The 27,694-nt window shown below is 48.9% G+C and overlaps 1 protein-coding gene across 3 annotated transcripts in view; it reads right to left on the bottom strand.

Moving 5' to 3' along the window:
- Positions 1-6,069: 6,069 nt before the first annotated feature.
- Sec14l5 (SEC14 like lipid binding 5) overlaps positions 6,070-27,694 on the bottom strand; it is a 41,000-nt gene continuing 19,375 nt past the window's right edge. For all 3 annotated transcript variants that reach the window (XM_021185357.3, XM_085832106.1, XM_085832107.1), the window contains exons 4-16: positions 27,493-27,624; positions 26,565-26,693; positions 25,548-25,740; positions 22,635-22,747; positions 21,408-21,597; positions 18,023-18,111; positions 17,862-17,932; positions 17,514-17,685; positions 15,384-15,518; positions 13,659-13,793; positions 13,116-13,343; positions 11,342-11,520; positions 6,070-9,808 (exon numbers count right to left, since the gene is read on the bottom strand). In XM_021185357.3, the coding sequence (XP_021041016.1) occupies positions 9,697-9,808; positions 11,342-11,520; positions 13,116-13,343; positions 13,659-13,793; positions 15,384-15,518; positions 17,514-17,685; positions 17,862-17,932; positions 18,023-18,111; positions 21,408-21,597; positions 22,635-22,747; positions 25,548-25,740; positions 26,565-26,693; positions 27,493-27,624 (1,878 nt within the window). In that variant the 3' untranslated portion in view covers positions 6,070-9,696. The remainder of the gene's footprint in view (positions 9,809-11,341; positions 11,521-13,115; positions 13,344-13,658; positions 13,794-15,383; positions 15,519-17,513; positions 17,686-17,861; positions 17,933-18,022; positions 18,112-21,407; positions 21,598-22,634; positions 22,748-25,547; positions 25,741-26,564; positions 26,694-27,492; positions 27,625-27,694) is intronic.

The raw sequence follows: 27,694 nt of genomic DNA, 5'->3' as shown, positions 1-27,694 counted from the left end.
TTCCACTTACCCCCTGCCAAACATCCCTGACCACTGGCCTGTAGTTGTGGCCACAGGCCCCAGCTCCTCTTGAGACCTCACATGGCTGCTGGCTTCTTCTCCCTCCAAAGCATAACAAATACTCCACCTCTCCTTCCTTGCATCTGTCTTTTCCTCCTGGGACCCAGAAGTTCCAGCTCTACCTTCTGCCCAGCAATTGGCCCATGGCTTTCTTTACTGACAGATCAAGAACCAGTTGGGGAACAGGACCTTAGCATCAGAACCACCCCCTACAATCTCCTCCACCAAAGAAATCATCCCATTATTTTTCAATTCATTCCCAGGGAAATTCTTAGGACAAGGGCAAAAGACAGCCACATTCTTAGCCAAGTTATTACATGTACGGTCTCTAACCCTCTTGCTAATATCACTCTCTTCTGAAACCTCTTGAACTAGGCTTTCATAGTCCACATTGCTGTTAGCATTGTTGTCCTCTAAGCTCCAACTAGGATGGCCCAATAAAACCTTTTTATAGCATTCAACTATTTTCCTAGTCCAAAGTTCCAGAGTCTTCAACATTTCTCCAAAAATGATGGCCAGATTTATCAAAGAAATGGCCCACTTCCTGGTACTTACTTTATTCTTAGTTAATTTTCTATTGCTGTAATAAAACATCATGACCCCAGCAACTTATAAAGAGAAAGTATTTAATTTGCCTTATGGTTTTAGAGGGTTAGAGTCCATGATGTCAGAGTGAAGAAAGAACAGTTGAAAGATCACATCTTGATTCACAACCACCAAGCAGTAAGACAGAGAGAGAGACAGAGACAGAGAGAGAAAGACAGGGAGAGAGAGAGAGAGAAAGACAGACAGAGACAGAGACAGAGACAGAGAGAGAGAATGAATGAATACTGGGAATTGCACTAGTTTCTTGAAACTTGAAAGATCATTCCAGTGACTCACCTCCTCTAAGGCCACACCTCCTAAACCTTCCGAAGCATTTCCATCAGCTGGGAACCTGGTATTAAAATACATGAGCCAGTGAGGGCCATTTCTTATTGGTGGTGGTGGTTTGGTTTGGTTTGGTTTGGTTTGGTTTGGTTTGGTTTGGTTTGGTTTGGTTTGGTTTGGTCAAGACAAGATCTCATGAAGCCTGGGCTGGTCTCATTCTTGCTACACAGCCAAGGATGACCTTGAACTCCTAATCCTTCTAGTTTGCCTCCAGAGTCCCAGAAGTGCAGTCATGACACCACAGTCATTTTACATAGTCTTAAGGATCGAGCCCAGAGTTTTGTGCATGCTAGTCAAGTGTTCTATCAACTGAGCCATGCCCACATCCATACAATTCAAGTCAGGTGTCCACATGTAAAGTCAGCATTCCAAATTCTTGGTTTCTCTTTCAAAGAGCTCACACAGACACCCTTGCTGTCACTCAGGCAATGACTCACTATGACCGAATAGTGACATTCTTCCCTGCCCTTTGGTCTGGATACCTTCTCCTACCTCCCAGCACAGCAGCAGCAGCTTCCCAAGTCTGGGTGAGACAAAGCTCAACACTTCCGGCCCATGAAGGGGCTTCAGAAAGGGTCCAGCAGGTTCCCTGTGAGCATGTGATACTGTGCACTTAGCATCTATGAGAGGAGCGGGACTTTCCAAACATGTCTGTTATTTTCACTGTGTGACTTCCTGGGAAGATGTGAACAGATATCTATCTATGCAGGCAGGCCAACACTGGCAGACACAAGGAATGAGTCCACCCAGGCCTAGCTCAGTGAACAGTGAGTTTATTGGAGTTACTCACATAGTATGGGTGGCTCAAAGGCAGCTGCATCACAGAGTGGCTCACCCCAGGACAGGTGACCAGTCATGAACACTCAGTATCAGCGTTCCTGCTTGACCTGCAGACAGCTCAGTTGACCAGTCTCCTCTCCCCATGCTAGTTACTTTACTGCTAATATGATGCTAGGGAGGGACCTTGTGAATCTTGTCACCTGCATTTACTTCCTGAGTCTGATATGCTCCTTCCTCCCTTGGGAGCAGATGTTTCAATTTGGAGAAAGTTGTCATACAATACCTTTACTATGTAATACTCCACTCCAAAACCAGCCCTACCAGCCTAAACAATTACTGTTTATCTTTAAAATTACCATTTCAAATGATTCTAACATCATGCAGACTTTGTCAATCTGGGCTAGGGTCAGTTACTTTAGACAAATTTTAGCCAATTGCTGGGTGGAAGGAATAGACTGGACTTCTGGGTCGACAGGCAAGCAAGCAGACACAAGGAGAGGAGAAAGCAAGCTTTCTTTTCTTTTTTCTTTTCTTTTCTTTTTTTTCTCTTCTCTTTTCTTCAATTTCCTTTTCTTTTCTTTTCTACTGGATATTTTACTTATTTACATTTCCACCCCTTTCCCTGTTTCCCCTCCACAAACCCCCTCTGCAAACCCCCTATCCCATCCTCCCTTCCCCCTGCTTCTTTAGGGAGCTCCCCTACCCACCCACTTCTACCTCCCTACCCTTGCATTCCCCTACACTGGGGCACTGAGTCTTCACAGAACCAAGGGCCTCTCCTCCCACTGATGCCAGATAAGGCATCCTCTGCTATATGCATCTAGAGCCATGGGTCACTCCATGTGTACTCTTTGGTTGGTGGTTTAGTTCCGGGGAGCTCGGGGGTGGGGGGTCTGGTTAGATGATATTGTTGTTCTTCCTATGGAGTTACAAACCCCTTCAGTTCCTTCAGTCCTTTCCCTAACTCCTCCATTGGGGTCCCCGTGCTCAGACCAATGGTGGTAACCACCAGAAAGTACCAGATGCCAGGAAAGCAAGAGGCTCCCAGGACCCAAAGGGGATGAGATTAGCCCAAAAAAAAGGGGAGGGAGAACCTGTAAAGAGCATATCCAGAGGTTAGGCACGGCTCCAGTTGGGGCATGGGGCTACTCATTCATCTCCAAAATTTTAACCCAGAATTGCTCCTGTCTAAAGGAAATTGGGGGCAAAGTGTGGAAGAGACTGAAGGAAAGGCCATGCAGAGACTGCCCCACCTGGGAATCCATCCCACATGCAGACACCAAACCCAGACACTGTTGCGTGTTGCGGCCCGCCCGCGGTCCACAACACGAACGGTTCAACTGAAAATGGCAGTTCAGGCTGAAAGAGAGGAAACTAGACGGGGCGGAAGAAACAATGGAGTCAAGACAAGACTCTGATCAAGACTCAATTTAATATTTCCAGACACTCAGTTAATAAAAGAAGGGGGAGGGAACCCAATTTCCCGCCAAGTAACTCAGGGTCCAGTAGCAGGACGAACACGTGTGTGACTCCAGGCAGCAAAGGCAGGTTCCAGCAGTGGGCGTGGCAGGACGAATGAGCCGGTAGCTCCACCCTTGAGCAGGCAGGTTCCAGGCTGGGGGAAGGGAGGCCACAGTTGCGAATGCCAAGAAGTGCTTGCTGACAGGAGCCTGATACAGCTGTCTCCTGAGCCTGACAAATACAGATGTGGATACTTGCAGCCAACCATTGGTCTAAGAGAGAGTTTTTGACATGCTTTGGAGGTAGAAAAGCCAACCAGCCATGTGAGATCTCAGATAGAGTGGCCATAGGCTGCTTCTCCAGGTGGGAGGTTGGGGTGTTGAGCTGGGACTGAAGGAGGCTGTGCAACTGAAATTGAGGGCAGATTTGGGGTGCTGAGCTGGGAGTTCTCGGAAGGGCACACTAGCCGAGGTAGATTAGAGGCGCCCAGCAGTTGAGCCAATAAGGCAAGTTGAATTTGAACAACTGTGTGTGTCTGTCTGTGTTTCTCATCCTCGGATCTAATATTCTCTAGGCAAAGGCTGGTAGCACAGTCCATTCTCTTAAGTGGGGTAGCAACAGCTACACACAATACCATGTGCTGGCAGCTAAGCTTGCTGCCACTACCACAGGCCAGTGCAAGTGGCAGGACTGATTACCGACTAGGTAATGCAGACCCAGAGGAATGCAGGAGGCTGTGAAAAGGGTCTGTCATGACATACTCTGTAGCCATGGTTAATTACTTGGACAAACTAAGCCATGTGAACCTCCCTGTGGCCCTGCAGAATACTTTTTTAATTTGCTGAAGGGTTCTGTCTTTGTCTAACCAACCTTCTAATCCCCCTTTTAAAATTTATTTTGTGGAGACAAGGTGTGACTGGCACAGAAATTGCAGTATAGCCAGGTTGGCCTGGAACTTTCTTCTTGGTGAACCACTGTGCCTGGCTTTTTGTTTGTTGTTTATATAGAGTCCTGAATGTAGCCCAGGCTGGCTTCAAGCTCACCACCCTCTTACCTCAGCCCCCTAAGTGCTAAGATTACAGGTGCACCACCATGCCTGGATCAGTACTGTTTCCCCTCGCTACAGTCCTGTGTGTAGCTGGCCCACCCCAGCAGAGCCTAGGCAAGTGGTTTGTGTAGGAGGTAGCCCCAGAAAATGCTGGTAGAGAACAAAAGGGAAGGCATCCTGTCACATTGGCACTGCCCAAGGTCAATTCCCATATCTAAAACCATGCTACGGAAATTAAGCCCAGTGTGTCCAGGGCTTATATAGATTCTCAGAGGAGTTCATGTCTTGGGAAAAATCTGAAATCCAGAAAATAGCTCTAGGATTTCACACTGTGTTTCCTGGGAAACAGCTTGGTAGGTCCAGCATGTTCTAGAACAGCTGGAGAGTAGTCAGCCCCAGCACCTGTCTCCCTGGCAACCCACCCTCACCTCCTGGCAGCTGTAGTTCCTGCCACCAAAACCCTACCCAAACTCCCACAGTGGCTGCTTCTGCCAGAGGTAGCACTCCAAGAAGCAGCTCGGGGCCCCCAGGAGACTGGAGTTTTGCCTCAAGGGAGGGTTGAGAACTGAGAAAGATGTCAGCAGGGCCAGGCGCTCTGCCCTGAACCCAGCCCATGTCCTCTTGGGATTTGTCTTCAACTGGTATGAAGAGAAATTCATGGATGAACAGCAGTGAGTGAGTGAGTGAGTGAGTGAGTGAGTGAGTGAGTGAGTGAATGAAGAATGAATGGGTGAATGAATGAATGAATGAATGAACAAGAGAGTGAGTGAATGAATGAATGAATAACTGGGTGAGTTAATGCATGACTGGCAGCAGCTGAGTAGGGAAATCCAGGCCAGCTTGGGCTGCAATGGGAGACCCTGTTTCAAACAAAGGCTGAGGGCTGAGTTCTAGGTAAGTAACCTTCAGGTCACTCAGAGGAACCAATCATCCTCTGTCCTTCCACAGGACAGCTCCCCCCTCCCCCACCCTCTGCACACCATAAACTCCACACAGTAACCAGCACCCCACTTAGCCCTGCCTGAGGGGACAAGGTGGAGCCTTGGGCTCTTTCTGAGGCAGAAAGATCATCTGTGGCTCGGCCCTCAGAAAAACCAGCTGGGAAATTCTCAAGTTTGGGTTTTGTTTGTGATGTTGTTTGTGGTGTGTGTGTGTGTGTGTGTGTGTGTGTGTGTGTGTGTGTAACAGGGTCTCGAATTGGAGCCCAAGCTGGCCTGGAATTCACTACACAGACCAGACTGCCTTCAAAAGCATGGTTATTCTCATGCCTCGACCTCCCAATAAGGGGACTCTGGGCAGCTCGAACATGACAAACATGGCTCCGGCAGGTCTTGCCCTTCTCCCCCATTCCCTCTGCCTTCCTAAAGTGTTAGGTTGCATTCCTAAAGCCAACCACCAAGGTCCATTCCCCTACTTGGCCACTTCCTCCTCCTGACTCTGACTACCAAGGTCCAGCTATCAAAGTATTGAAGTCCAGCAATCAAAAGCCCCCTTTGACTGCCCTAAGTAGCATGCCCAATTAAAATCAAACGCCTCATCCTAACATGGGGTTTCCCATCTTACCTTTATAAGCCACCATTTTCTATGGGCTACACCTGTCTCCTCTCTACCCAGAGGCGGTCCTCTGTCTTCACAGGACAAACACCTCTTCCCTCTTCCTTGCCCCCTTTCCTCCTCCTTTGTTCCCTTTCCTCATTTTCTATCTCCTGCCTTTGTCCCTTATCCCTGCCCCATGTCCCTCTGGGGCAATAGATCTCCTTAGTGCTGAGAACTTGGCCTTGGGGTGTCTTGAACTGACTTGTGAGGTTCCCTACACCAAAGAGCTGGGATTGCAGGTGTGCCCTACCACATCTGGCTACTGCTGAGAAACTCTCAAACTAGCCCAGGACAGCCACCGGGGCTCTAGGAAGTTGGCAGCAGACAGACATTCAAATGTAAAGCGTTTAATGCCTCTGTCAGATCTCAAGATTAAGCAGCCCGTGTTCTCCAGCTCAATGAAGAGAACAACATGGTTCTTACTGAATGATTAGTTGTTCAGAGTTAAGAGACATGTCCGGGGTTCCAGGGCAGAAAAGCACTCATCAATTCAAACACCCCTGATTCCAACAGGGCTCCCCTGAGTGCTTTCTGTATGTGGAGGCCTTTCCAGCCACATTCTTCTTTGTCCCACAGTCACCTGGTGAGGTAGGCACTGCTGACCCCATTTTACAGATGAGGAAATTGAAGCACAGAGAAGTCAAGTCACCTGCACGAGGTTTCACAGCTAGTGAAAGAAAGGCTGGGGTTTCAAGACTATAGTCATATTGCTATAGGATCTGGCCACAGTGGACAAATGAACAGAATGAAGAAAGAAACCCACACCACATGCCTCTCTGCCCTGGGGTGTGGGGAAAGGACAGGCCGTGGACAGCTTGGCAGGCCCTTCTATGGGATATTTTGTGCACGTGTGTAGTATATGTGTGTGCACGTGTGAAGGCCATGTGTTGGGTGTCTTCATTTGCTCTCCACTTTACTTTTTTGAGACAGGGTCTCTCACTGAACGTGGAGCTTACCAGTTCAACTATACTGGTCAGTGAGCTCCAGGTATCCTCCTGCCTTCACCCAGCACTGAGACTACAGGTGTGCATCTCTGCATCTGGCTTTTCACATGGCTGCTGGGGATCCAAACTCGGGATATCATGCTTGTACCACGGCCATTTTACCACCCGATTCATCTCCCTGGCACCCTTGGACTATTTTTAGTTGCTGGCTTTCCCGAGTGCCAACGTAGGAGGGCACAGTGGATGCCACCACAGCCATCTGTTCCTGTTACAACCCAGGAAGACTTCCTATTTACCAGACCTTGCTGGTCCAGTAGTGCTACGTGTGACCTGAGCAGGGCCAGTCAGAATGTTTTAGGAGATTGTAGTTAGGGGCATCTTTCTCTTAGACTCTGTGACCCCTTGAGTAGTTTTGAAGCTGCCATCAGCAGCCTCTCAGCAGGGAGAGGGTGTGAGGCAAGTGTGCAAAGAGATGTTGAGTCAAGAGGCCTGAGGTCAGCTGGGACCCCTGCTGGGCCAGCCATACCTACAGCAAGACCCCTTTCTGCCACCCCAAACAAAGGACCAAGGAATTCCCCTTGATCAAATGGTTTTAGCTGGGGGTGGAGAGAGAGGAAGAGACCTTCAGGGCCCTGTTACACTCTGTTTGTCACAGTGTCTGCAGGGTAAATGTGCAAAGGCTGCCAGACAGCTTCTCCCCTGAGCGTTTCTCAGAGTCAAGCTTTGGTTGGAGAGTCAGGTTAGCAGTGCAGTTAAAGGTCACTGAGATGGACTGGGAATGAGGCGTGGTGGGAGAATGCTTGCCCAGCATGAGTGCAGCCAGCATATGCTAAGTTTACTGGCACACACCAGCAGCCTCTAAATCTGAGAGGCAGAAGCAGAAGGATCAGGAGCTTAAGGTCATCCTTAGCCTTGCATAGAGTTCAAAATCAGGACACAGGAAACCATGTCACAAACAAAACAAAACAAAAACAATCACCACAGAAATGGACCTTGCATGTGGCTCAGTGGTAGTGATTGCCCAGCATGAACAAGGCCTGGATTTGGGTCTCTGCGCTGCAACAACTGCAAATAATTAATAATAGTAGTAAAAACAATTAATAATAATAATAAAGGTCATTTAAAATATCACTAATTGCTGCTCGTGGTGATTTGGAGACAACTGGTTTTCAATGTCTCTCTAGAGGACACACATACACACACATTCCATTGCTTTTCCTGAAGAGCAGAACAGGGCAGAATTCTGACCACGATTCCCATCACTGGGAGGCACTCCTACTGCTCTTGACTTGGGGTTGCTGACAACATGAAGTCCATGCTTGCTCACTGGGCCCACAGCCAGAAACCACCCCTCTCAGCCTGCTGACCTGCAGAAACGATCCCAACTCTATGCCAGGCTGACAGAGAAGAGCAGATGAGGCCCTTCTGGGCCAGGCTGGAGCTGTGGACAAAACTTCAGTGGGGCAGAAACCCAGGACAGCGGTGTGGCTCAGTGCTGGTCGGCAGGGGTGGAAACCAGTGTGGGCTAAGGAAAACCAGAAATCCTGATTTCTACATGTTATGCCTCAATCCTAATTTCTACATGCTATGCCACTCTCTAGGCAAAACACCAAAGGAAGACTGAGACTGGCCAAAAGTCAACAACAAACAGTGGCCACCTTCTGTGGATCCAGGAAAGAAAAAGATATAAGTCCTTGGTCTCCAGGAAGGCCCCCTACTCCCCCATGGAGCGTTTGGGAAAGTCATGTCAGCCTTGGAGAAAGTCCCTGAGTCAGATCAGCTCCAGGATTGAGATGCCACCTCCACCCCAAGGGGATTCCCCTGCACCAGGCTGAGACTCTGATTCCAATCATCCCTGAACTAAGTTCTCCTGGACTGACCAGGAATGCCTAACACTCAGAGAGAAGGGTTTTTAGTTTAAAAAAAAAAAAAGAAAAAACAGAAAGAAAGGGGCTGCTTAAGGGAGCGGCCCCTCAGGAAGAGACCTTTGGAAGGAGACAAGAATGGCTGGAGTCACCCCATCACCCCATCATTGCCTGGAACTAGGCAGAAGCCCTGGGCTTCCCTATGTTCCTCAAGTCAGGGGTGGTCAAGGCTAAGCACTCTACAGAGGGGGAAACAGAACTACAGCCATGGAGGCTGTTTCCTGCAGTAAACAGAGCCCTGCCTCCCATCACAACTTCTTGGACAGTGCTCAGTCACAAACAGCTAAATAATAAGCTCTAAGGTGACCATGGACCCAGTCACCCATCCGCCAGTAGTCCTTCAGCTGACCTTGCCCTTTCCAGAGCACGTGATTGGCCTGAGAACTGTCCTGTCATCCAAGCTGGCCAAATCACAGAGATTGATCCAGATTAGACATCTGACCCTGCTGGCAACATGTGCTCCTTCACTCTCCCAGCAACTGTGATTGGTTCAGCATGGACCCAGGCACCAGCAGGCTAAGGAGAGCTTCCTAGTGGCCTGGGACTTGAGGAAGAGACATTCCCTTGCGCACTTTCCTGGCACCAAACAGTGATGACCCCACGGTAGAACACGCCTCCCTGAGGAGGGAGCCACAGCAAATGGTGAGAGGGTGCCCAGCCCTGGTCCCACCCTAGACTCCAGATCCAGGGGACAAGAGGTAGAACATCCGGAAGTCTTAGCTTTTAAAAGAAAGTCAGAAGTAAAGAGTCTGTCTGTCTTTGTCTCCTCAAGAGCCGTGAAGCGAAGCTCCCTCTGCACACTCTGGGTCCCTGCCGTGGGGTCACCATACCCCAGCTGTGGCACCGCACCATCTGCATCCAACAGGGTCCCAGGTGTCTAGATGGGCTTCGTTCTCATTCTCAACGCCATCTGATGCCAGAAGCTCGCAGGCTGCCAGCAGGTCCCCAGCAGCTATCTGGACACCATCGAGCCACTGTGGGACTGGCCAGAGGAGGAAGAGGAGGTGGTGGCGCTGAGCTGAGAGAAGCGGCTGGCACAGGATTCCAGGCTGGACATGGAGCCCCTGGGGAGCAAGCATGTGTACACCTTAAGTTATCTTCCTGGCAAAAGCTGTTAGTGCTGCAAATGAGGCCCCAGGGCTCCTTCCTCAAGGCTGCTAACCTCCACCGGGGCTAACCATCTCGGAGGGAAAAGCCAGTGACGCCAAAGGGAGCGAAGATGAGCTACCCAGTCTCCTAAGACCCAGCTGGTCCCGCAGCTGCCCTGACTGGCATGGAGCAGAAAACCCACCGCCTGGAATTGTCTGTTCTGGGTTCTTCCTCTCTGGTCTCCTTCAGTCAAAATGAAGTGTAGAGACACAAGGCTTCAAGCCCAGCACTCAAGAGGTAGAAGCAGGGGCATTGTGAGTTCCAGACCAGCCTGGGCTACCAGGATGCACCTTCTGTCTCATTAACCCCATTCCAAGTGTCAGATCAGTGGCCTGAGAGAACTTTCTAGTTTCTTCTGGTTTTCTGAGATAGCTTCTTATTATTTAGCCCAGACTGGCCTCAAGTTTGGAATCCTCCTTTCTCAGCCTCTGGAGTGCTTGCCTGGCATGTATGAAATCCTGGTATGGTGGTGCACATAAAGCCAGGTATGGCGGTGCACATGTGTGATCCCGGCACTAAGGGAGGTGGAGGGAGTTGGAGATCAAGATCTTCCTCAGCCGCATCATGATTTTGAGGCTAACCTATATTTCATAACCCTGTCTCAACACTAATGAGAAGTGATGAGAACGGGGAGGAAATTGAAGACTTTGCAAGCTCCACCACCTGGCTGCCTGTTTCACTTCTGAGGACCTACTGTGTGCCCAGTAACCCATATCCTCATTGGTTCCTACTTAACAGTTGGACTTTAAAAATCTCAGAGAAGCAAATTGATTTATCTCCTCAGAGACAAGGTAACTGGGAAGCTGAGGAAGGCTTCTTAATCTATTGACAGGTCTCTGTAAGGCACTGCTCTAGAATATTTTAGAGTGGTTGCAAACTCTGAGGAAGCCTAGGACTGAAGGATGATCCAGGTGAGAAGGACTCTTCTCCCCCCGGCCCAGTCCTTGAGCTCTGCAGCTACGAAGAGAGAAAGTTCAGCATTTGAGCTTGTGTGTGTGTGTGTGTGTGTGTGTGTGTGTGTGTGTGTGTGTCTGTCTGTCTGTCTGTCTCTCTCTGTCTCTCTGTCTCTCTGTCTGTCTCTCTGTCTCTCTGTCTCTCTGTCTCTCTCTCTCTCTCTCACACACACACACACACACACACACACTGGTTTTGTTTGTCTGTTTGTTTCAATATGATGTTATTCTGTGTAGCCCTGGCTGTCCTGAAACTCTCTCTCTCTGTAGACCAGGCTGGCTTCGAACTCAGAGATCCGCCTCTGCCTCCTGAGTGCTGCTGGGATTAAAGGCACATGCCAGCACTGGCCCAGCCTGAGCCTGTTTCCAATATCCTCTGAGTTCCTATGGAGTGCTGTTGATGTTCATCCCAGGAGAAGCCGATCCCATGCCACTGCAGAAACACCAACATCACAGAAATAGCCACACTTAGCACTGGTGGGCAGCCTTGCCTACCTAAAGTCTTCAGATGCCAGCACTTCACAGTAGTACAGCAGCTTGCACTTGGGGCCAGGGCTGTGCAGAGCTGTCAGGACATCATCCACACCTGGGAGACTGCAGGCCACACTCTCAGGGGGACTGTGAATCCGCCACTGGAGCAGGTAGATGCCAGGCCACTGAGTAACATGGGATCCCTGAAACAAAACCACAGAAAGACCAGATCTCCCTGGGGAAGGAATGGAGAGATGGGTTTTCCTGGGAACAAGATAGGGTGTTGAGTCCCCCTGGGGACAGGACAGAGAGCTGGGTCCTACTGGGGATGAGATTGGGTCTTCCTAAAGATAGTTTGAGGGGCTGGGTACTCCTGGGGACAAGATGGAGGGCTACATCTATGGGGACAGGATAGAGTCTGGGGACTCCTCAGGACCAGATGGGGAGTTGGATTCTCCTGGAGCTGGACTGGGAGGTTGAATCTTCATGGATTTACTGTAAGCAGGCTTGGAAAACGAATTTCTCTCTATTTGGACCCTTCTGATATCCTGGGAAATCCTTTCTAAGCACCTTCTTAAGCCTCCTTGCGGTGACTGTCATATCCCAGGGAATGGAGCTTCCCACTTAATGTGGGGCAGTGACACTAGCATGTCCCCTGATTAAGTGAGGTCTGCAACCCATGGGCTTCAGAGGAACCAATAAGGGGGTGTTAGAGAGAATGTGTGCATGAGTGGGGGAGGGGGAAGAGGGAAGGTTAGAGGTGGGGCAGCTCTGAGGAAACACTGAGGGGGAGTTCAGAGCCAGCTGTCAACCTTCAGTAAGGTCCATGATGCTCATGGAGCCAGAGGACTCTCACTGCGTATATTGATGTGTGTGCACATGTGTGTATATATATAATATGTGTGTCTGTGTTTGTGTTTTGGTAGGTGTATATCTGTGTGTGCATATATGTGCATGTGAGTGTTTATGTATAAATGTGTATATACATGTGTATGTGTAAATGTGTGTATGTACTGTACAAATGTGTGTGTCAAAGTATGTGTGTCTGTGTGTGTATATGTGTGTTTCGGTGTGTGTGTATCTGTATGTACATATATGTGCATTGTGAGTTTATGTGCAAGTGTGTATATATTTATGTGTAAATGTGTATATACATGTGCATATATGTTTGTATGACTGAGAGTGTGTACGCATGTATGCAGGGATGTAATAGTCCACCTGTAACACTGTGTCCACGAGGCAGAGACCTACCAAAAGAGCAAGAACGAGTGTTCCCTGGATCCTTAGGGAACCCCTGCAGGCTCCTCAACTTTGGACCTGTAGCCCTCCTGAATTTAGAGATGAGAAACTGTTTGATTTAAATGGCACCAGTTGTAGTCATTTGGGGCACCCACATGCATGTGTGTGTGTGTGTATCCCGGCTCGTGGCTCTTTCCCCATGGGTTCTGAGGATCAAACCTAAGTCTTTGTGTTTGCAAAGCAAGCACTTCACTGCCTGGCCACATGTAGATGACTTAGGCCCTTTCATTGTTTCTTTTCCCATGGAGAAGCTGAGGCTCTAAGAGCTCCCCCAGGCCTCTAGCTGCCTCTCAGCTGAGTGCCCCAGGCTCCCTCTATATCCTTCTGCAGTGGGAGGACTCCTATTACATAGCACTGTGGGTGTCTCTCCCCAGCTGCCCTGCAGGTTCCAGAGGCTTCCAGCACATTCCATTTGTTTGCAGCTGTCTCCCCAGAGGCCCGGGGGGGGGGGGGTTGATACCCCATGCTAAGTTAGTAAGAAAAGCCCACAGCTACACACCTGAATGCTCTGCCCTTCCCGGCAGATGAGGGGTGCCTCTACACGGCTGTAATCCACCCCCAGGATCCAGCTCTTGTCAATCAGCTGCCCACTGGCTCTCACTCCAGGCTCCTGGGGACTGAGCTTGGGTGCCTGCTTTGCATGGTACAGACTGAACACCACATCCCCTCTGAGGATATCAAAGTCCCAGGTGATGACTGACTCCCCTTCTGGTATCTCCATGGCAACCTGCATCATAGGAGAAGAGGTGGAAGAGTCCCAAGGTCACAGTATTGCTCACTGGTCATCTATCAGTCTCCCTGTGGTCAGGATAAGCTGCTAAGACTCTCCCATTATCCCCTTCGCCCAGAACCCTGCCTCTTTCTGAAAGGCCTGGTCACCTGGGATGAACTGCAGGTGCCTGGGGTGTGAAGGCATCCAGAGATTCTGCAATCATCCCATGTCCCAGAGCTTCTTGGATAGAGTTGAAACTGAGTGACTGGAATCAGCCCATACCCAACCTGAAGGAAGACGATACCACCCGACTCATGGCCTCCCAGGTACCTCATAGGGGGTCCCTCGGAGCACACTGGCAGAATGGTAGGTTTCACTCCACTGCTGTAGCTGGTCAGCCTGCTCCTGCTCCTCCTCTGTCAGATAGAGGGACTTGGGGACCATCCCTCCTTCTGGAACATTACACTGAAGGGAGGTTTCAAAGACAAAAAAATAGGGGGGTTGTCGAGGCCCCTCTGGCCTCTCATTAGGTGTCCTGTGAGCCCTGAAAAAGCTTAGGACATTGATCCCTGGTGAGCTGAACACTGGCTCCTGTGACTCCACCCTCTGAGGCCCACAGAACCAATAGCAGGGTAAGATGCACTCTTCTCGTGTAACGAAAGAGGGATGGAGGCTTAGAGAGATCAGGCTACTTTCCCAAGGTCACACAGGAGAATATGGCTGATCAGGGCACAAAACTACGAGTCAAGTGTGATGGTACATGCCTATAGTCCCAGCATTCAGCCTGGGCTAAACACTGAGACTCTTCTCAAAAGCCAAACATAGAATCTGGTGACAAAGTTCAGCGGGTGAGGTCACTTGCCACCAAGTCTAAAGACCTGAATTCCATCCTCGGGGTCCGCATGTTGAAGAGAGAGTGACTCCTGTGAGCTTTTCTCCAACCTCCATATGCTCGGTATGGTGTGTGTGTGTGTGTGTGTGTGTGTGTGTGTGTGTGTGCACATGTGTATGTGCATGTGTATGCACATGTATGTGTGAGCTTGCATGTGTGTTCATTTTGTGTGTGTGTGTGTATGTATGTGTGTGTGTGTGTAGACCCTTGCACTGCACTTTGAACCCTTTTCATGCTGTCTGTCTAGATGTGGTTCCCACCTCTGTAATAACCTCGAAGTGAGCGCAGCATCCTTCCTTCCTCAGTGAGAACTGACCAGTGGAGGGCCTATCTGGTTCTATAGATGTCTCCAAGCCAAAGCTACCCTGGGTGACCGAGTCTCAGACCCCAAGCATCAACACACAAAAGTTTTTCTTGGTTCACTTTGAAAACAAAAGGGGAGAGGGAATAACAGAGCAAGGTCCTTGCCCATTGTCCTTGAGTAAACTGGACCAAAAAGAAACCAGATGTATGTATCACAAGATGTTTGTATCACACGTCCAAGCTGGGCAGTTTCTAAGAAAACCATTTCACCAACAAGTGGCACAGCCTGCTTCCTGCTGTCTGTGCTGGAGAACACAGCAAGTACTCACTTTTTAAACTTTTTAACATTTATTTTTATGTGGATAGGTGTTTGCCTGCATGCATGTTTATGAACCACATGCATGTGGTGCCTATGGAAACCAGGAGAGGGCATCGGACTCCCTGGGACTGGAGTTTCAGCTAGTTGTGAACCACCATGCAGGGACTGAGAATCAAATCCAGGTCATCAGGGAAAGCAGCCAGTGCCCTAGCTGCAGACCCATGGACCAGCCCCAGCCCCAGCCCCAGCCCCAGCCCCAGCCCCAGCCCCAGCCCCAGCCCCAGCCCCAGCCCCAGCCCCAGCCCCAGCCCCAGCCCCAGCCAGTACTCTTAAATCTGGACCACCTCCAGCCCTCACTGCCTTTGGTTCACCTCAAGAGATGTCACCTCTCTGGGGAAGCCTCTACAACCAACCCTGTCCCCACTTAAAGCCAGTGTCTCCCCACGGCAAGAGCAGGAGGGGTCACCTAAGGCACTGTGCATCAGCTTCCTGACCCCAGGACCCGCTCGCTTCTGGGACCCAGGACTGGCCGCAGCCTCACCACGCTCTCCCCTCCGAGGAAGTCAGGGATCACATCCTTGTCCAGATAGTCCACTAGGCCGCCAGGGCCCTGGTAATTACTGCCACTGTAGATGAGGAACTTCTGCCTGGTGTTCTCATTGATGAAGGGGCTGACCTGGGAGCAGGGACGAGAGAGTCTGTGTTTACTCAGTGGGATTCATAAAGCAGAGAATCGGACACTTTCTTGACTGCCTTTGTCTTATTTTATTTCTGGTTTGGTTGCATTTACTTATTGATTATTGGTTTGGGCTTTTCTGTTTTGATTTTGAGAAGGGTTTCACCTGTGGACTATCATGAAACTCAGTCTCTTCCTGCCTCAACCTCCCAAGCTCTTTGTCTGTTTTGTTTTTGTTTTTGTTTTTGTTTTTCCAGACGGGGTTTCCTGTGGGTAGTCTTGACTGTCCTAGAACTTACTCTGTAGACCAGACTAGCCTCAGACTAAGAGATCTGTCTGCCTCTGCCTCCTGAGTTCTGGGATTAAAGGTATGCGTGTTACCACCACCGGGCCAGAATTGATCTTTAAAAACTTCTTTTGCATGTGTTTATTTTGGGGTGGGAATTCTTTTGCATGTGTTTATTTTGGGGTGGGCATTTGTGGAAATCGGAGGACAACTTTTGAGAGTTCTTTTTCTCCTTCTCCATGGCTCTCTGCTCTATGAATCCCACTGAGTGTGTCCTAGAGTTGGAACTGAGGTCATCAGGCTTGGTCACAGACTCTCTTACCTGCTGAACTCTGTCTCCAGCCCTGACTGGATCCCAAGCACCGCATAAACTAGGCATGGTGGTACACACCTATAATCTCAGCACTCTTGACATAGAGGCAGAAACGTTAAGAGTCTAAGGCTACCCCTTGGGTGAGTAATGAACTTGAGGCTAGCTTGGGTTAAATGAAATGCTTTCAAAAGAAAGAGAGAGAGAGAGAGAGAGAGAGAGAAAGAGAGAGAGAGAGAAAGGAAGGAAGGAAGGAAGGAAGGAAGGAAGGAAGGAAAAGAGAGAGAAAGAAAGAAAACAAAACCACAAGTGTGAGATTGTTATGTGTTTATATAACTTCTTCAGAGTTCAGCAAGATAGAAAACGTAAAGAACATGATATCAGTTTAAAATATAGCTATTTTATGTCAAAAAAAAGTACGTTTTAAAAACATCCTGATGAGAAATATATTAACCTAGGCTTGCAACCATCAGACAATCTTACCTGCTGAGCCCTATCACCAGCCCAGACTTGATTTCTATTTTAAGACAGGGTCTCACTATGTAGACCTGGCTGGCCTGGAACTCGGTATATAGATCTGACTGGCCTAGAACTCACAGAAATCCTCCTGCCTCTGCGTCCTGAGTTAGAATTAAAGGTGCAGACCACTACATTGGGTTGGCTTGATCTTTTTATTTTTTATTTTATTTTTTATTTTTTTTTTTTTTTTTGGTTTTTCGAGACAAGGTTTCTCTGTGTAGCCATGGCTGTCCTGGAACTCACTTTGTAGACCAGGCTGGCCTCGAACTCAGAAATCCGCCTGCCTCTGCCTCCCGAGTGCTGGGATTAAAGGCGTGCGCCACCACGCCCGGCCGGCTTGATCTTTTTAAAGTGCACAATTGAGGCTGCCGGCCGGGCTCGGTCAGTACGATGGCGGTGCTCGGCAGGTGAGCCTGAGGGACTGAGTCCTGATCCCCAGAACACAGTCAAGAAACAGCTGGGTTTGGCCACACCCATTTTGTAAACCCAGTGCTGGAGGGCAGGGGCAAAAGGTGAGCCTCTGGGACTCTCCTAATGAGAAAGCTCCAGGTTCCGAGACAGACACTGTCTCAAAAGAGAAGGTGGGGAGGTCCTGAGGAAGCACACCCAAGGTTGACCTCTGGCTGCCACCCAAATGCACATAAGGGAGGGTACATCCACCTGACACACATGCACCTAAGTGAACCCACACCTATGCACAAAACCATAAAATTAAAAACTGTAGGATTCACGGGCCATTCAAACAAGCCATATTTCCATCTCCCAGAAAGGAGACCCCGATAACCTTGGATCTGCATCATCTCCGCCAATCTGTGCACTCAGGATCATTTGGGTAAAAGATTCATCCCTTATGTGGCCCCCTTCTGGCTCTTGCTCTCACCAGCGTCCATAGCACTGGGAAGACTCGGGGAGCACGCACGATGAGCAGCCTGCCCAGAGTCTCGGGGTAATTGTCCTCCACCACCTCGATCATCCGCAGTAGGGCTTTCACTCCAGGTCGCCACAAATGCCGCATGTTGAGACCCTCCAGGTCCAGCAAGCAGGTCCAGGAGCTATAACAGACACAAGATCTCAGGCTCTATCTTGTATCTCGGGCTCTATCTGACTCTGTCATGTCCCACAGTCTCCAGCACCCTCCCAGCCAGCCACCTGACCACACACAAGCACAGTAAGCAGTAAATGTTAATTAGCACTCTTTGGGCCTTTTGCCCCCAACTCGGGTTCTTGCCTGATGGGACGCCCAAATTGTCTCGTGTTTCCTTCGCATCTCTTCTGTCCTTCCTCGTTGACAGAAAGAACCTAGAAGACAGGCGCAGTACTGACAACAGCTGATTATGCTGCTCAGCCCACAGGCCAACATCTCGGGCCCAGACAATGCCCCTGACTCACGTGCTGCAGCAGAGCTTCCTCTCCTACCGCCTTCATCAGGCCTTTGGTGTCCATCTGCCCCAGGCGCAGGATGTAAAGGGGGCGGCCATCTTTTGGGGTGGGCAAAGCCCAGAAAAGAGAAGAGACATATTTTAGGGGGGGTATTGACAACTGGAATCAGTCAACGCCATGCTTAAGATCCTAGCTCCCCGCCTAGGAGATGAGGTCACCTGGAGAAGCCGATGCACATACTGTGCCTGCTTCTGAGAGCAACACAGAAACACATCCAAAAGTAGAGGGGACACCTGTACCATCTTGCTACCCTTTCTACCTAAAACTGAAATCAGTAGTTCACTTAATTTTTTTTCTTTTCCTTTTTTTTTTTTTCTAGTGGCTGGAGAGATTGCTGTGAGTAAAGCACTTGCTATGCAAGTATGAAGAACTGACTCTTATCCCCAGATACTTTTTTTTTAAGATTTACCTATTTGATTTACATATATGAGTATACTGTAGCAATCTTCAGACACACCAGAAGAGGGCATGGGGTTCCATTACAGATGGTTGTGGTTGCTGGGAATTGAACTCAGGACCCCTGGAAGAACGGTCAGTGCTCTTAACCGCTGAGCCAATTCTCCAGCACAGATCCCATGTTTTTTGAAGCCAGTCAGAGCCAAGAATAGTCATGCACATGAGCAGTGGTGCATACCTTTAGTCCCAGCAGGAAACAGATTTGGGTGGCTCTCTGTAAGTTCAAGACCAGCTTGGTGGTGTGTAGTTGTAACACTGGGGAGTCAGAGATGGCGGGGGGGGGGGGTCCTGGGGCTTCTGGCCACTCAGCCTTGTCTCCTCTAATCCATGAGCTCCAGGTTCAGTGAGACACATCAAACAAGAAGGTTGTCTTCTTGTCTCCACACTCACATATGCACTCAGACCACTTTTAATTACAAAATTTTTTTAAAGGTTATATAAGCCATGTCATGAAGAAATTCAGAGAGTGCATATTTGGACCCTGGCTTTTCTCCAACCCGAACATTAGAGAAACAAGAAGGACTGTCAACTTGGCTAGTCATCTTTAAGGACTGCTAACAGGTGGTTCTCTTTCTTCTTGAGAGCTGTGCTCTGCAAACTGAAACCCTGAGCTAGTAAATACTCAGCCACGGCTTCTGTGGGCAGAAGTTGATCCTGTTTCATGTCTGGTCACATTTTTGTGTCCTTATCAGCAGATGGCCTTGCTTGCTGCATTCCTACCTAAGGACAGTATATAATAGAGACTGTGAACTCACCGATCTTGATCTCAAAGCCAGAGGGACTGTAAATCAGTGGATGAAACTTACTGGGCACACATGTCTTCTATGGAAGACCCTGCACACAGGGACCAGTACTTCATCCCTGCAGACCCAGCTATTCTCTTCTGCTTGTGTACCCCTCTCAAGGCACTAAGGCTTAGAATCCAGGGCTTCACAGGGCAGGTGACCTACCACAGAGCCATTCTCCAACTTTCTTTCAGTCTGTGTCTCAGAAGTTCCCAGGCCAAACCTGAACTCACTCCCTGGCCAGCATAGGCATTAAACTTGCATCCTCCTGCCCCAGCCTCTCAAGGAGTTGGGATGTCAGGCCTGAGCTACTAGGCACCTCACTGAGTAGCGTGGTGGCGCACGCCTTTAATCCCAGCACCCGGGAGGCAGAGGCAGGCGGATTTCTGAAGTCGAGGCCAGCCTGGTCTACAAAGTGAGTTCCAGGACAGCCAGGGCTACACAGAGAAACCCTGTCTTGAAAAACCCCCCCAAAAAAAGCCATTTTTTAAACAGCAAAATAACCAACAAAAATTGAAAAATTTGGAGCTAGAGAGTCAGCTCACCTGGTTAAGAGAGCGCACCACTCCTTCAGAGGTCACAGACCGTAAAGAGCACAGCTATGATTTGGTTTTTGTGGCTCTATACGCTTTAAATTTGGAAAGGAAATCTACAGCAGATAGAATACTCTCGCCGGGCGTGGTGGCGCACACCTTTAATCCCAGTACTTGGGAGGCAGAGACAGGCGGATTTCTGAGTTCGAGGCCAGCCTGGTCTACAAAGTGAGTTCCAGGACAGCCAGGGCTACACAGAGAAACCCTGTCTCAAACAAACAAACAAACAAAAAAAAAAAAAAAAAAAGAATACTCTCCCCAGAAATCTCATGTCCCCCAGAGCCTTGCTACTGGAGCTGCAGTTGTCAATTAAGGATCTCCCAGTGACATCAGGATGGAGGTGGGGTGGGTTCTAAAGGATCCAGAGCTCCTGGGAGGTGGTAAAGGGCGCAGAGATACCCACAGGGGAGGCCATGCATTCCAAGTAGGTGCAAAAATTGAGAATGATACAGCCACAAACTCAGAGGCCATCAAAAGCTGGAAGAGGTGTTGGACTCTCCTAGAGAGAGTCGTCTGTAGCTTCCCAACTCCATTTGTTTGTTTGTTTGTTTGTTTGTTTGTTTGTTTTATGGATGGCAGAATCTCCAGCCCAGGCTGGCTTTGAATTCATTTTATAGTGGAGATTAACCTTAAACTTCTGATCCTCCTGCCTTCACCTACAGCCTTCACCTCCTGCCTTCACCTCCTGAATGCTGGAATTTCAGATGTTCTGTTGGCTTGAATAGGTGTGGCCCCCATAGATTCATGTGTTTGAGTGTTTAGCCATAAGGAATGGCACTATTAGGAAGTGTAGCCTTGTTGGAGTAGGTGTAGCCTTGTTGGAGGAAGTGTGTCACTGTGAGGGTGGGCTTTGAGGTCTCCTATGCTCAAGCTACACCCAGTATGGCACATAGTCTCCTTCTGCTGACTATACAGTAAGATGTATAACACTCAACTCCTTCTTCAGCACCATGTCTGCCTGCACTCTGCCATGCTTCCCACCATGATGATAATGGACTGAACCTCTGAAACTGTAAGCTAGCCATAATTAAATATTTTCCTTTATAAAAGTTGCCTTGGTCATGGTGCCTCTTCACAGCAGTAAAACCCTAAGACAGATGCATACACCACCAAAACCAGATCTGTGAAGTGCTAAAGACTTAAGGCTTTGTGCAAGCCAGACAACACCCTATCAACTGAAGCCCATCCTAAGTCCTGCTGCCTCCTGAACCTCAGACTTCTAACCTCCAAGCTGGCATCTGTTGTTTTAGTACCTAGTTTACTATGACTGCCTAAGTAAATCAATGCCATATTGATGAGACTATGTGTGGTGATGTTGGGAGCAGAAACACACCCCAAACCAAAAGTCTATGCTTAGTCCACCTTCTTCAGAGCTGGGTAATACCTCACAGATGTCTCCAGATGCCCCAGAGAGCTAAAAGGTAATCTGAGGTGTCAGAATGGGTGCATCATTTAGAGAGCACCCTCGGCTTTCACACATGGCTCAGGTGTGGGACGCACCTATATCCTGGTAGTGCCAGCCTCCAGCATAGAACTCCTGCAGGGGGGGAGGGGGCCGCCAGGTCTGCAGAAGGAGATCCACCTGGTGCTGCTTCCGCCAGCTCAAGGACTGGCACAACATGTCCCGCGCCTTGTCCAGATGGAAGTCTCGTGCCCTCAGGAAGCGCAGGATATGCTCGTCTTTGGGGATCTGAGAGACAGAGGAAAGAGAAGACCTTAGAATGGAACTTCCAACCCTTCAGATGAAGTGACAAAAATGAGCCTCTTACCTCATCTGCAAAACAGCTAGGGAAAGTAGCCCAAAGCAGAGAGGCCAAGGGGAGGGCTGCGATGGACAGCTGTGCCGCATGGCTGCCTAGCATCTCTCCCTGTTTGTTCTAAAAATGGTATCTTTCCTTTGGGTAACATTTCCTCCCCCTCCCTCCTCTCCTCTCCCTTCCCCACCCACCCCCTTTGCTTTCTCCTCCTAATAGACCATTGGTGCAAACCCAGTCCTACCGCAAGCTGCCTTCTCAGGGGTTCTCTCTTTGCTTCGGATTCCCCTAAGCATTTGCAGTGGCTCCGTTTTTGTGACCCACACTATTTTTACACTTTACATTTGCAGAAATAGAAGTGACAGGTCATGCTATAGGCCAACACTGAGCTACTCTCCCCAGGGCCAGGGAGGCAAATGTACACAATCCATGCCTAAGCGAGAAGTTCTGATTCGGTAGAACTGACAACAGAGTTCCGCTTGGGGCTGAGGTATGTGGTGCACATCCACATTACCAGGGCTAGAACTTAAAGGCAAAATTCCTAGATAATCAACAATCACTCTTCTTAAGTCTTGTGTCTCTTAGAAAAGGACAGTTTCCATGGTCAAATGAGCATAGTACTATATAGATACGATTCTACACACACACATGTCCCCAGAGGACATATGTACATGCTAAGAGTTATTTTGAGTTGTCATACCTGGATGGGGCAAGGTACTGGCATCCCTAGTCTCCCGATTGGAGACTAGGGATGTTACCAACATCTTACAATAGGCAGAAAAAACACCACTACAAAGAACTTCTGACTGCAAACACTAGCAGGAGGGGGTGGCCTCAGTGTGTGTGAAAGACAGGACAGATGTAAAACAAATGAAGCAAACGCTGAGTTCTCAGTATTCCTGATGGCACAAGCTAGTTATTGGCCCTCCCCACTGCCCTAGGCTGACTCTGGCCATTGAAGTGCAAGGCCCACCTTGCCTTTGTGGGTCTCCTGTAACCAGTGCCGAAGCTGAACCAGGCAACTCTCCTGCATGGGACTGAGATGGCCCAGACATCTCTCAATGTAGTCTGCATCCAGCTTGTCCCCTGGAGGAAGGAAAACAGGGATTTCAGGGTAGAGGAAGCAAGGGGCTATCCTCTGATTCCGTTTTTCCTTTGTTTTGTTCTTTGTTGTTTGTGTGTTTTATTTTGTTTTGAGACAGGATCTCATGTACCCCAGGCTAGATTCCAACACACCATAAAGCAGAGGCTATCCTTGAGCTCCTGATCTTCCTGCCTACACCTCCTGAGTGCTAGGTCACAGGCCTGTCTTAGCTAGGGTTGCTGTTGCTGTGCAGAAACACTGTCACCAAGGCAACCTGGGGAGGAAAGGATTTGTTTGGTTTACGTTTCACATCACTGTTCCTCATTGAAGGAAGTCAGACAGGAACTCAAACAAGGCAGGATCCTGGAGGCAGGAGCTGATGCAGAGGCAGGCCGTGGTGGATGTTGCTTACTGGCTTACACCCCATGGCTTGCTTGGCTTGTGTTTTCACAGAACCCAGGACCATCAGGATTGGCCCTCCCCATCAATCACTAATTAAGAGAATGGCCAACATCCGGATCCTACGGAGGAGGCGTTTCCTCAGTTGAGGCCCCTCCTTCCCGATAACTCCAGCTGTGTCAAGTTGACAGAACCAGCCGCTGCATCTGGTGACCACTGCATCTGGTGACACGGGTCTTCACCACATGGCCTAGACTCTGTGGCCTTTGGTACTTTCAACCATCAGAGCTCTGGAATGTGGTTCCTTGTCAGGATTTGGAAACAGCTACGAAAGTTCCACATTCATCTTTCTAAATGGTTTTGAAATCTCATGGTGGGCAAGCCTGGACGTTCCCACTGGCAGAGGCTTCCCTCCAGGTCTCAGGTGTGGAGAGGATCCTCACTGCCTGGGATGAGGGGCAAAGACTGCCAGCTCACCAGCCTGTATTTTGTTTTAACATCATAGCATGAACATTTCCTACATCAACAGACTGAACTGCCCCTGGGCATGGTGGTGCACGTCTATAAATTCAGCACCTGGGAGGTGGAGACATATCAGGAGTTAAAGATTGGTCTGGGCTACATGAGAAAATATCTTAAAATAAATTTATCTCAAAAATGAATAAATAAGGCATGGTCCTGGGTCTGCACTCAGGAGGCAAAAACAGGATGATTTCTGTGAGGTGGAGGCTGGCCTGGTGTCCAGAGCAGGTTTTAGGTCAGCCAGAGTCACACGGTAAGACTCTGTCTCAAAAAGCAAACAAGCCAAAAACAACACCAAAAAAAAAAAAAACCCAAAAAACAAAAATCAACAACAAACATGATACTGTATATAATAGTGAAACTATTTTTTTAGTCCTTGAGTGAAAAGATGTACCACATTATTTGTAATTAAAACACACACATATGCACACACACGCAATGTACACCTCAGACAGGCGTGGAGATACACACCTATACTCCCAACACTGAAGAGGAAAAGGCAGAAGGACCTCAACTCCATAGTGTACTAACCTGGGCTACCTGAGACCCATTTTAAAACAAACAAAGCCCTGGGGAGTTGAGGAGATGGCTCATTAGGTAAAGGCATTTGCTACCAAGCCTGATGATCCCCAAAACCCACACAGTGGAAGGAAAGAAATGACTCCTACAAGTTGTTCTCTGGCCTCTACATATGAGCTGTGGAACACACACACACACACTCAATCAATCAATAAAAACGTAATTTAGAAAAAATATTTAAACATCATATGTGAAGTATCCAGGCATGGAAGTGTTTTGTAATCCCAAGACTCAGGGGGAACACAAATTCAAGGCTAGCCTGAGCAAACATAGAGGGGCCTATGTCAAACAATGAGTCCTCTGGCTTCTACACTGAGCTATGACATGCATTCACATATTATATGATTTTACATAGTACGTGATTTGTCTGAAGTTTTGAAGGAGGCTAAAATTGCCAGCATCATGGTGACATGTACCTGTAATTCCAGCATGACGGAGGTGGGAAATAGGAAGGTTTGAAGTTCAAGGTCATCCTCAGCTGCCTATCAAACACAGGGCCAGCCTCTATCTCAAACAATAATGATAACAATGAGCCAACCTTAGGAAGTAAGGCTTCAGTCATTCACATTGTACTGTGAAGGGCGAGTGTGTCCATGGTATTCATGCTGTGTTAATGAGAAGTGGGAGCGTACAGACAGGATGCAGGACACGCTCTCATTCTCCACATGTAAGTATGCGTGTGCACATGTATGTGAGTGTATGTCCCTCTTGTGCCATATGCCCTTTCATGAAACACAAAACTATTGAAGATTCTAGGGAGTGGGGCAGAACCTTCATCCTTTTCTCTTGTGTGTGCATGTGTGTATGCAGAGGCCAGCTTTAGGTTTGGTCTTCAGGTTCCATCTACCTTGGTTTTGTTTAAAGCAGAATCTCTCACTGGCTTAGGGCTCTCCAGTTGGGATCAATTAGACTTAGATGGCACCTCTCTGGTGCTAAGATTACACCTGAGTGTCACCATGTCTCCTGGCTTCTTGTGTGGGCTCTGAGAGACACCATTCATGTGTGCAAGGCAGGCACTTTATTGGCTGAGCGCCCCCTCCGGCCCTTACTTCTCATTTCTCATCTTCCTTTGGATATTTTTCTACAATGATCTTGCATTACTTGTACAATTAAAAATATCCTAAAACCACCAGAGGTCAGTTCCTGGGCTAGAAATAGATCAGCTCTGAGAAGCAGGAGGAGGAGTCTGAGTGGGTGCCAGACTGTCCCCAGCCCTGGCAACGTGCAGCACCTCTCCCCCCTCTCAGGGAGCTTGGCAGTGTGGCAGGCTTCCTGGAGCCAGAGGTGGGGGCACAGACCTACCATCTGCAATGGCCATCTCAGGAGCAGGGCCTGGGGCATCACTGGGACCATCCATGTCCAGGGAGCTAGGGCACTGGGGCACAAGCTGGCTGCGGACATCCTCCTCCTGGACTGGGGCTGGTGTCCAGCGGGGAATGTGGGATGTTCCCTGGGAAATGAGCTCATTCAGATAGTGTTCAATCACCTCCTTCCCCTGGAAGCAACAGACCCAAAAGATGTCACCAGACAAGCAGCATTGCAAGGTCACCACACCAGCCCTGAGGAGCCACGCATGCTCAGATCCCAGTCCTGACATATGGCTATTGCACAGCTAAAATATGGCCTGGAGGAGCAGGGAGGAACAAGACTAAACTCAGAACAAATACAGTGAGCTTAGCTTCACATTGGCAAAGCATCGGGTAAACTATATCACCAAAGGCAGACTGTTCATCTGGTGAACAGGCCGCTCTCTGACCTGGAGCCTAAGGCCATTGAACTGAGCAGTGAGTCTGTGGCACTGGGAATGGAACCCTAGGTCTTGCCTATGCTAGGCAGGTGTTCTACCACCCAGCTATACCTCCAATCCCTCACTGAGGAATTCTAGGCCTGTGCTCTACTGCTGAACCACACCCTCTACCCCTCACTGGGGGATTCTAGGCAAGTATTTGATCACTAAAATCATGGGCCTGGTCCCAGTGACACTTCCAGATCTGGTCCTAGGGATTGAAGCCAGGGCCTCACACACACTAAGCAAGTATTTCACTACTGATCTCTGCCTCTAGCTATTTGTCTCACTGAGTTGCCTAGACTGGCCTTGAACTTGCTCTGTAGCCCAGACTTGAACTTGCTGAAACACCGTGGAGTCCTTGGACAATGTCAGGATGCCCTCACTATAGGCCAGCCCTTCCCATTGGTGGCCTCACTGATGTGGTCATCAGTGTTCAGTTTTAAAAGCAAGAAAACTGAGGCCTGAGAAAGTCAGGGCTGTTGCCTCCAGCCTGTGCACCTTCCTGCTATGGCTGGCTTGGTCTCCCTTACCCTCTTGACATTGGCAGTGTACTGCTTCATGGCGATCTTCTCCAACGTGCTTTCAAAGCCAAAGAAAGAGCGGACATCCAGGGAGGCAGACTGTTCAAAGCAAGTCCAGTCTTCATTCTCAGGATGGACCTGAAAGATGGGAAGGGGCCATGGCAGGACCTCAGTATGGGTGATGCCATGACCTCTCCAGGGGTTCTTCTGGCCTGTCATGGACAGCATTCTGCACCCACACAATGATGAGGAGTCTAACTGTGGGGAGCAAAGAGCCCTTACTCAAGCTGGTGTGCACCTATAGTTCCAGCACAAAATTCCACAAAAAAAAATCACACATACAGAGAAAAATTATATGCATAGCATGCAGATCATTTATATAATACAAATTACCACTATGTGTTTAGATATATTTCAATTGTTATGTTATATATGTATATAAAAACATCATTGCATATCTTTATATGTATATATATATATATATATATATATATAGAGAGAGAGAGAGAGAGAGAGAGAGAGGGAGAGAGAGAGAGAGAGAGAGAGAGAGAGAGAGAGAGAGAGAGAGAGAGAGACAGGGTTTCTCTGTATAGCCTGGAACTCATTCACTCTGTAGACCAGGCTGGCCTTAAACTCAGAGCCGCTGCCCAGCCATAAATATATTTATGCCAGCAATAAAAAGAAATCTTAGAGGGTATAGTGACACACACCTATAATCCCAGCACTCAGGAGGCTGAGGTAGGTTAGAAAGTTTTCAGGCCAGCCTGGGCTACATAGTAACACTTGGTCTAAAAAAAGGAGGGGGAATAAAACCAGCTCGTGAGGGGTCAGGAGAACACAGGGAGGGGAGACTGGCAGAACACACAGGGCCCAGCCCTAGGACAGCATCAAGACCATTGGGGAAGCCAAGACCATTGGGGAAGCCAGGCGGGCTCACTGTGTAGCGGCAGCTCTCCTTCACTGTCACTCGGCTCGCAAACGTCTCATTGTGAGCATCTATCAGCAGCGTTCTCTCTCTCCAGTTCAGGACGTTTCTCTGAATGAAGACCACGTGCTCCACACCAGCAATCTGCAAAGGAGGAGCCCAAGCGAGAGGAAATAGCGAGAGAAAATGGCGAGTGGAAACGGCGAGAGGAAAT

The sequence above is a fragment of the Mus caroli genome, unplaced genomic scaffold (assembly GCF_978045245.1).
Source record: "Mus caroli unplaced genomic scaffold, Mus_caroli_1 scaffold_17, whole genome shotgun sequence".
NCBI lineage: Eukaryota > Metazoa > Chordata > Mammalia > Rodentia > Muridae > Mus > Mus caroli.
Note: the sequence above shows the minus strand (reverse complement) of the source record. Positions and strands in the feature narration are given on the sequence as shown.